Source organism: Triticum dicoccoides, chromosome 6B (assembly GCF_002162155.2).
Source record: "Triticum dicoccoides isolate Atlit2015 ecotype Zavitan chromosome 6B, WEW_v2.0, whole genome shotgun sequence".
Lineage (NCBI taxonomy): Eukaryota > Viridiplantae > Streptophyta > Magnoliopsida > Poales > Poaceae > Triticum > Triticum dicoccoides.
The window spans coordinates 229,642,247-229,652,440 of record NC_041391.1 but is presented as its reverse complement, the minus strand read 5'-3'; the positions used below and the strand labels follow the sequence as shown (position 1 = coordinate 229,652,440).

The 10,194-nt window shown below is 45.5% G+C and overlaps 1 protein-coding gene and 1 non-coding gene across 2 annotated transcripts; both read left to right on the top strand.

Annotated features, from left to right (window-relative positions):
- The first annotated feature begins 1,328 nt into the window (after positions 1-1,328).
- LOC119322812 (phosphatidylinositol/phosphatidylcholine transfer protein SFH2-like) lies at positions 1,329-7,032 on the top strand. Its single transcript, XM_037596345.1, has 11 exons — positions 1,329-1,684; positions 1,789-1,817; positions 3,451-3,534; positions 3,633-3,686; positions 3,850-3,927; positions 5,018-5,071; positions 5,378-5,437; positions 5,521-5,616; positions 5,975-6,076; positions 6,172-6,252; positions 6,441-7,032. Exons 1-11 carry the CDS (start codon positions 1,630-1,632, stop codon positions 6,729-6,731), a joined length of 984 nt encoding a protein of 327 aa, XP_037452242.1. The 5' UTR covers positions 1,329-1,629; the 3' UTR covers positions 6,732-7,032.
- Positions 7,033-8,680: 1,648 nt separating this feature from the next.
- TRNAG-CCC lies at positions 8,681-8,751 on the top strand. The gene has a single exon. It is a non-coding gene; the product is annotated as a tRNA-Gly (tRNA).
- Positions 8,752-10,194: the final 1,443 nt, after the last annotated feature.

Here is a 10,194-nt window from a genome sequence, read left to right as displayed (position 1 = left end):
CTCGTTACCGGAAAGTCTCTTTACTCGTTCCGGAATACATCATCCCGCAACTAACTCATTAGTCATATTGCTTGCAAGGCTTTATTATGACGTGCATTACCGAGAGGGCCCAGAGATACCTCTCTGATACTCGGAGTGACAAATCCTAATCTTGATCTATGCCAACCCAACAAACACCTTCGGAGATACCTGTAGAGCATCTTTATAATCACCCAGTTACGTTGTGACGTTTGATAGCACACAAGGTATTCTAACACCCATAGAGTCTTGGGGGCGTCGGAGAGCGCCGCTCCTTCTTCACGCGTCGAGAGCCGCTCCTCCTTGACGTGTCAGGGTGGCGGCGAGAGGGGCTCCTCCTTCACGCGGCGTCCGATTTGGACGCCATGGTTGCGTGGGGGAGACCAGGGAGGGGCGTGAGCTCCGGTTTGACATGGAGGAGCGTCTCTGGTGGCGTCGTCGGGCCGTTAACGTGGAGGACGGAGCGACGGAGTATGACCTCCATCTACCGCTCGTACTCATCGTTAGTCACGACGTAGACCGCACCCCTCGTCGCCGACTGTTGCGGCGGCGGCTGGTCCTCGTCACCAAGGAGATGACTATCCCCTCCTTCGTCGAGGAGTCGGCCGCTAATGAGGACGACGTCGCCACAAACATCCGGAGCACGTCCCGGAGTCGCCGCCTTCCGGCACCGAGGCCCACGACTTGCCCATCGCCGGAGTTGTGGAGGAAGAGGGGTGGTGAGGACGAGGATGTGCAGAGCGACGCGGTGAGTGCGATGTAGACGGCGCCGGAGCACGGCTTGGTTCCTTGGGAAGCAACGCCCGCATTGAAGCGGCGTCTCACGAGAGGTCGCGTCGGTCAGCGCCGCCCTCCCGTTCGATCACATCATGTTGCCTTAATGCCGGCCGCTGCATGCTCTGAGCTGGCATTGATGCGGTGCGGGAAGTGGCGCGTGCATCAGAAGGAAAGCGAAGAAGAGGCGGGTAGGGTTGTTTGGTGGGCCGGGTTAGTCAGACGCGAACGTGGCAGCGTTTCGGACGCCCGCAAGGTCCCCCAGTTTGTCTTCGGTTTGCGAGAAAAAACACGTCTGAACCGTCGAGTGGACCGCTATACGACCGGTTGGATGGCAAAACAAATCTGATCCGGACAGTTGCGGACGATTTGAGGGTCGGCGTTGAAGATGCCCTAAAATACGTCATCTACCGTAGAATACATCATCCATTGGAGCTGCTCTTACGCCTTCCATGTCGAAACGTTCGTAGTTCGCGGTGCGCCGTCCAGAACGCAGTCCAAATACATTGACTTTTTATTTCCATCGCTGTCTCCCACTCTCTTCCCCCAAAAGTCGAGTTTACTACTCCAGTGTGACGTACGCTTCCCCCTCGCGCACCGTCGCACCGAGCATCGCCAGGAGCATTCATTCAGGCAAGCAGACAATCACCGCGACAGACGACGAGCAGCAGCACACACCCATAAACCAGAAGCGGCCGTCCAAGCCAAGGCGCCCACAGGACGCCACCAAGAACTCGGAGCCACCTTCCAATCGACCAAGCCCCCTCCATCCGGCCACCGGATCGGGCCCGCCGATCTCTCGAGCTTCCCGGCCGCCCCCTCCCGCGGCGGCGTGCAATGGGGGCCGCCGCCGAGGACGCCGTCAGGCAGCTCGGCATCCTCATGGATCAAGGTGCGTGCGTCACTCTCGCCCTCCCTCTCCCCTTCTCCGCTCCAGCATGAGTTCTTTTCGCGATTGTGGCGGCGCCCTGACGTGATCTGGTTCTTTGCTTGCAGTGGACGCGCCGCTGAGGAGGACGTTCCAGGTACGGATCTGGCCTGCGTGCACCTGTGGCCAAATCTTGGATCTTGCTACTCATTCTTATGGATTCTCGTAGCTCCTGTCACTGGATCATGGCGTAGATTAGCTATTCTCGGTGCCCTACAGATTTGATCTGATTCGGTGCGGGGGGGAGTGAGCTACTCCGCGTATTCTTCTATAGCCTGGGATGTCCTAAATCTTTTACTGCAAAATGGGCTAATCTCTGAGCCTCTCTTGGTTAATGCCACATGCTAGAGGTATGATCTTGTCAGTCATGAGTTGTCAGGTGGGCGGTGTGTTTGGAGAGTGGTGCTTGATCCATCATCCATGTCCGAATAGGCGGCAAGCGAAGCTGGTGCACTTCCTATGGGTTGGTGAGGCGAGGGTATAGTGGCGCTTTAGCTGTCTAGTGTGCCGACGTTGCATGTTCGATGACGTCCAATTACGATTGCATGGGTTGGCGTTCGTTGGTGGCATCGTGGATCATCCTGTTTTATGCAGCCGATGGATGGTGGCGTTTTGCTGTTCTCAGGTCTACTGAGTGAGCTGAGTTAATGTGGATATACTCGCCAAAACATCATGCGTTTGCCATCTTATTAGGTCCGCAGTCACCTCTCGTATACGACGTTTTGACTGCTGTGGCATTATTCCCTTTTTGACCTCCGATGTTCACCGAACTATCTGGACGCATGCACGTTAACAGTAAAGGCGGGGCATTTCAATATGTCTTTATGCTACCATTTAATTAAATGTCTATAAAATTAAGAGGAAACATGTTACACGTGCGCTAAATCTTGAAGGTAAGCAATGCCAACTTATTTGAAGCATAATTGTTAGTGTAGTGAAATTGGGATGGCAACACTGCATTGGAATTCAGAACTCATCAGAAGTGCAGAATCAGTTCAATTTGTTACAGCACCTAGGGATGTGCCGGATTCAATTGAACAATGTCTGATTCTGACCAATCCTGTCCACTTTGCTATTTACCCCTAGTAATTTAACATTTTTTGGAAAATAATTTTTTAATACTAGTTATTTTCCAATGAAATGAAAATAAGACCAAAACCATGATATCCATACATAATTGGCCCTGCAAGAACATATACTGTTACTTTTGGTACTACATGTAACTACGACACCAGTAGTTGGTATAATCATCAAAGGTGATATAGATATTACTATGTCTTTGTATTTTCTTTCTTTTGGCCATTGAAGGCTCATCAAATGTTAATAATTTGAGTGGCCAAATAAACCAACCTTGAGTTATATTCCTTTTTTGTAGCCCTTTCTGGCTACTGTTGTATTGCAAGAAAATAGCTAGTTAGCTACCACTAGTGGGGCAGAAATCAGTAAATGACCACTTCTATCTCTATCTGGAAGGTTTAATTCTAGCCTTAGATTTTTATGATTTTCATTGGTGGATCCCAATCACAAATGACTGTCAATATGTTATGTAACAGTAAAAAATATTTTGGTTCATAGAAGAATTATTTTGGAAGTTTCTTATTAGTTTCATGAACCATAATCTGATGAATCGCAGATCAGAATTTCATGCATCTGCAGCTATTTAAATATTTGGAATAAATCACTTCTATCAGTGGTTGCGGAGGTTTGTAAACATATCTCGTTTATTTCAGAATGTGCACCAAGGCCACCCTAGAGAAACAATGTTGCGCTTTCTCAAGGCTAGAGAATGGAACGTTTCCAAGGCTCATAAAATGGTAGTCTTTCTCATATTTTCTTATCCAATAAAGGAACAGATAAATTATATTCTTAAGGTTATTAACTGCTTAATTGGGTTTGAATATTGTTTCTGCAGCTTGTAGATTCTTTGAATTGGAGGATTGAAAATGAAATTGATAGTGTATTGGAGGTGAGTAATCCTTATGGGTTATAATAATAATCCTGTTAGGTACTAAGATCTTACTAGCATGGCAGAATCTCTTATCCGTATACAATTTCAAGCTCTTGTTGTTAATATCTTATTTCATATATTCTGTTAATCACTAATCGCTGACTACATTGGACATGTACAGAGACCTATACTCCCAGTAGATTTATACAGATCAATACGTGATTCACAACTTGTTGGACTCTCAGGATACACCAAGGAGGTATAGAAATCTACTAACACTAGTAATATGTTTCTTATCCTGAATAATTGATCATGAATTCATGATGCAACTACTTGTTTCCATGCATGTTTGTGTGCAAGAAAATGGGCACACCCTTTTAGCTGTTAGTGTTCTAGGTCACGTCTACCGGTTAATCAAATTATTTTTATTGACAAATGAATGGATACTACTGAACAAAGTTGGCAGAATTGAAGAGGTTAATGTTTAATTTTGTTGATCTGCAACCTTCCATAGAATGTTGTCCCAGTCAGAGCTGCAAAGTTGTGAGTTGTGACGGACCTTCTAGCTAGGAAGAGCCCAAGGGACTGTTAGTGTTTAGCAAACTATGACATAAGCTTAGGTATGGTTAAGTTCAAAAATAAAGCATGGCGCTTTAGGATAACTCTTGTTTGAAGCTGTGATTATTGCTGCTGGCTTAATATTCCTTTATTATTAAGACATGCTGGAGGTTGGGGCATGTTCCTCATTTATTTCTGTGTCATTGACTGTTCCCACTAAATGTGTCATCCTGTAGGACAACATCAGATAATGTTCTTTGACTTCTTGTAACACACCATCAAAGAGTTATTGGCCCTTTCACGGAATGGTCTGAAATTTCATGAATAACTTATGTTTTTGCTTGCTATGTGTTACCCAAGTCTCTGCCCATCAATGTTTCTTTTAGCTAGCCCACCAAAAAATATTGGTAGTGTGGTTGTTAATTAACCCAGCTAAATGCTTGTGCATTGCTACGGATTTATTATATATTATCAGTTGTTTAAATGCTTGTGCCACCACAGTCCTTGAGCTCGTATAAAATTGTTTATCTCAAAATGTAAGCCCAATCAACCATATGTACTGCATAGAGTGGTTGACAACTGCCGCAATTTTTAAGTAATATGAACGAACCGCCACCAATTTAGATCTTTATAATACTACTCCCTCCGTCCCATAATATAAGAGCGTTTTTGACACTAGTGTAGTGTCAAAAACGCTCTTATATTATGGGACAGAGGGAGTAGTAAAGAAAAGATTTAGTTGAGTTTTAGACTCCTAATAATTTGTTTTGATTTTTTTCTCTTGTTGGCAGGGTCTTCCAGTTTTTGGCATTGGTGTTGGTCAGAGCACATACGACAAAGCTTCGGTACTTTCTCAGATGCTTACTACTCCGTATTTATTAAGTAGGCTACGACAAAAACTACGAAACTTGATAGTTTTCACCTTCCGTAGTATAGACTAGATACCGTTTTGAGGTTCATGTAACTTAAGTATATTTGTTGGGTATTAAAATGATACGATCCCTGTTTAGTGGTTGACATAGTTATATCTTACTGCCAATGCTTTGTTATTGAAGTAATGGGTACCTCTCTTATGGGATCAACTAATCAACCAACTTACGCTAGTTCTGGAGTACCATTTCCCCATTTTGTCAACTGAAGTTCCTTTTCAGGTGCACTACTATGTGCAATCTCATATTCAGATTAACGAATACCGTGATCGCATAATTTTGGTAAGTATGGAGCTAAATGCTCAAATCTTAATTTTTATGTTAACACATATCCTTCTTCTTATGTTTGTTCACATCACACTTAGCCCATGTTGACGGAAAAGTTTGGACGCCCGATCACCACTTGCGTTAAAGTTCTCGACATGACTGGTTTAAAGTTGTCAGCACTGAGCCAAATGAAGGTACATATTATAGTCTTCTCAAAATGGTTTTCTTCTCTGAGCTTGTCCTATACATGAATGAACTTAAATGCTGCTGAAATAAGCATGTTTTAATACATCAAGGGATATGACCACACTTGTACTCAGGTTTTACCTTACCACGTTAAATTTTTAGAGGAATTACTCTTAAATCTTTGAGGTCAACACAGTCTAGCATAAAAAAATAAAATAAATGTTAATACTAATCTTACAGGACTAGTTTGTTGTTTTTGTGCCATAATATTTATTTTTCTGATAAAATTGCAGAGTGCTCATTACTTGTGTTGCTTATGTGTTATGGTGAGCTAGCGTGACATTTTTGCTGTTGTTTGAATTACAGATGCTGAGTTCAATATCAACTGTTGATGATCTGAACTACCCTGAGAAGTCAGAGACATATTACATAGTTAATGTTCCATATATATTCTCTGCATGCTGGAAGGTACAATGATTTTTCCATCAAAAGCCCGTCCTCAGATTGTCTCAGCAAATTTTGTAGTGAATGCTAACTGTCATTTCATTTGAGCATACTGGTAGGTTGTGAAGCCCCTATTGCAGGAGAGGACAAAAAAGAAGGTTAAAGTTTTGAGTGGTTGTGGGAGAGATGAACTTCTAAAGGTATTTTTTAGTTATTATTTTGTTGCTCTCTCGTATTGTTTTGCATAGATTCTTAACCGCTGAGTAATATTACTACTACTGCAACCACCAATATGGTGGTGGAGAAGAAAACATTACCTTTGTGTAGCATTTATTTTGTCTGAAATCCAAAGTTAGAGTGACATGTCCCCTTGCTCAAAATTGTGTAGATTATGGACTACTCAGCTCTCCCCCATTTCTGCCGACGAGAGGGATCAGGCTCATCCAAGCATTCATCTTCCAACGCCGACGATTGCTTCTCCCCTGACCACCCTTTCCACAAAGAGCTCTACGAGCTCACCAACCAGCAATCGTCGCACAAGGAGCTCCTCAAGATGGGATCATTGCATGTGAGCATCCCGGAGCCTGACCCAAACGACGCGAAGATCGTTGAGGTGATCCAGGCCGAGTTCCACAAGATGGGGGAGCAGAACGGATCGACCAACGGGCACAAGGTCTGATGCCGCGCCACCACCGAAGACGGCCATCTGCATGCGGAGCACCTTAACCAATGCAAGCGACCTCCGATTAAACTGATGATTTAACCTGTCCATGTTGGTTGGCTCCCTCGGGACCCCTGGGGGGATATAGCAGCGAAGGCTCCGTGATGCATAGGGTGACGCCGGCCTGGGATCATAGTTGGAAGAGATGAACCGGACAGTGTATATCCATTAGCATAGAACCTGCATATGTTAAACTGGTACTATAACAAGATCCATGGATGATGGATGTTTATTATAACAGCTTGTAAGCTTCAGCACAGTTTTGCAAAAATGAGGCGGGAGGATGAGTAGGGTAGGATAGGATTGGGACCCAGCAAGCAGTGGTGGAGCAACGCCGAGGCGGGCTCACGTCCGGTTCTGAGCCCGCTTGCTCGCCGGCGGCGACGGTCTCTGCAGATAGCTCCGCGCGCGTCGTCGGCGATGTGCGTTGGAGCGCGGGGCGATTGGCTTGGACGGGAACGTATGCGTGCGTGGCAAAGGGGAAAACCGCTTTGGCAGCAACAAACGCGTGAGGTCCAGAAGATGTAACCATCTTCGACGATCCCCCCACCATCCCGAATTCCGGATATGGTCGGCGTCTCAGTTTTTTTTTTCTTCTCTTCCGGAGCTCAGGCCGTTTTTCTACCCGGAGCCCGGCCATGGCCTGGCCACGCCGGCCCTTCATTAAAAAATCTCTAGCTAGACCCGTCAATTTTTTTTTTTAAAAAAATCTCTCGCTAGGAGCGCTTGGTCGCATGCCCCTCATGCAACGTAAGCTCCATCGCGCCCCGCGCCGGTTAATCTCCATTCGCTTTGGAATCTGCAGTAACGTTCACCGCGGTTTGAGGGGATTCAAGGGAAGGCAAATTAAGCTGGTCTCTGACGAAATAATCACCCGACAATGGGCGCCTGCTGGACTGATATCAGATTTCGTTTTCATCTCCCCCTATTTAACTTTATTCACAAAGCCCGGCAACGGCCTTCGCAGTTCACCACACCCCTCTTCTTCTTCTTTCAAACCTAGCCGTCCCAAACGATGTCTCTATTCGGTCTGAATCAACCCATCCACTGGGACTGGGAGTGTGAGGAGATACAAGAGTACGGACGAGCCGATGGCGCCGGCCATAGGGGAGATGGGGCGGACGGACAATGTGCGGACCACCATGGAGACTTTGCCAGCCACGGAGGCACTCGCTCGGACATCCACGGCTACCACGCAGGGGACGGTGGAGGAGTTCACTCGGACGCCGGCGGCAACGGTGGAGGTGGCGGAGGTGATGCGGGCGGCAGCGGCCAAGGCTTCGACTTGAGTAAGTTGTTCCTGTTCTTGCAGTTGCACTCCATTGCCGGACGTTGAATAGACCAACAATAGTTCACACTTTCAGTTAGGGTTTGTGCACTTCTGTTTAGTTGTGCATGCCATAGATGTCCATCTCCTTCATGATTTCTTAGCTTCAAATAGATTTTCTTCGTAAAATCATGAGTTCAGTTTGCATTTGTTTGTCTATGCCGTACAACGTACTCTTTTTTTTGAGAATGCCTTACAACGTACTTTGAATGGTGCAATTGACGGAAAATGTTAGTAGTAGCTTTGAAACAATTTGCTAATGTAGTATTCTATGCTCCATGATCTCGGCTCATACTCAGATAGCTCCACTTCCATTGTTCACATCATTTATGCTCCATGCACGATGCTACTGCTTTATACAACATTTCTGAATATGATTTATAGTAGGATTAGTTTTCGCCCACTTATAGAGGGAAGATCTCTGGCGATAGCGCAAGATCTTATGGACGCCAAGATGGTTTTGGAAATGATCCTCTATAGCAATGGAGGGAGTAGCGTACTATGATCCCGGTCTAATTTTGGTTCACGTCTTCTCCGTTAGCTATTATATAAAGGGGTCTTGGGGCATCTTAAACAAGAAGCGCATCTGGTGTAGTGGTATCATAGTACGCTCCCACGGTACTGACCAGGGTTCGATTCCCTGGATGCGCAGCTTTTTGTTAATTTTTATTTTTCCCTCCACTGTACAATTTAACAATTTTTTCATCTTCCATTTTCTCTATCCAATTTGCTTCGAGTGCACAACAAAACCCCCGACTACACTGTTTTCCCCCTTGCCACTAGTGATAAACTTCTCAAATGAAGAATGATTGTCTCATCTTTTGGCAAAATTCTTTGCTTATGAAGGGTAATATATATGTATAAAGTTATTGGTACCAAGTATAGCCGCTATGTAACAACATCATGTCAAGAACCTGTAGAGCTATCTAGTATGTACACGACCAAATTTCAAAACAGACAAACAATGTAGAAGCGAACCTTAACATCACGTCGCTTTGCGGCACTTATACTATGAGGAAGTTTGTCGAAGCGGAAAATTGCGCGGTTCCGTGAGGTGCCGGCAAGTTAGTCTCCAATTGGGAGCTGCCATCTCACACTATGTGGGCCAAATATCATTGTATTGCACTTCTTTCCTAGTTTATTCATCTTCGTATTATCACACTCTCTCTTTAGCACTTAGGCTCCATCTGTGTACTTCACATGCATGTATGATAGTGCGGCAGAATCACTTTTTCTTCTCCCGCACAATAAATCCAACAATTTCTTTCGCCTTAGCTAATTTAAAACATCCATATCTTTTAAACCATATATTTCCTTTTGAAACTTTTTTATATTTGAACTCCTTGTGCCAAAACCTTTAAAATGAGATTAATCTTGGATATGTTTTGAGCATGTTTAAATTCAAACGTATATTTCACATGTTAAAATAATCAGTTTCACAATGATACATTACAATTTCACTTTTCATAGTGACTATTACACAGTCCAGAACCTACATTTCACTTTTCACTAGCTTGCTTCACAAAAGAAAACACTTATTTAAATTGCACATTTTGTTGGGGAACGTTGCAGAAAATTAAAAAATTTCCTACGGTTTCTCCAAGATCCATCTATGAGTTCATCTAGCAACGAGTGATTGGAGTGCATCTACATACCCTTGTAGATCGCGAGCGGAAGCGTTCAAGAGAACGGGTTGAGGGAGTCGTACTCGTCGTGATCCAAATCACCGATGACCAAGTGCCGAACGGACAGCACCTCCGCGTTCAACACACGTACGGAGCGGATGACGTCTCCTCCTTCTTGATCCAGCAAGGGGGAAGGAGAGGTTGATGAAGATCCAGCAGCACGACGGCGTGGTGGCGGATGCAGCAGAGTTCCGGCAGAGCTTCGCCGAGCTTCTGCGAGAGGGAGAGGTGTAGCAGGGGAGAGGGAGGCGCCAAGACTTCACGGTGCGGCTGCCCTCCCTCCCCCTCCTTTATATAGGCCCCCAGGGGGGGGCGCCGGCCCTAGAGATGGGATCTCTAGGGGGGGCAGCGGCCAAGGGGGGAGGAGTGCCCCCCAAGGCAAGTGGAGGCGCCCCCTCCCATAGGGTTC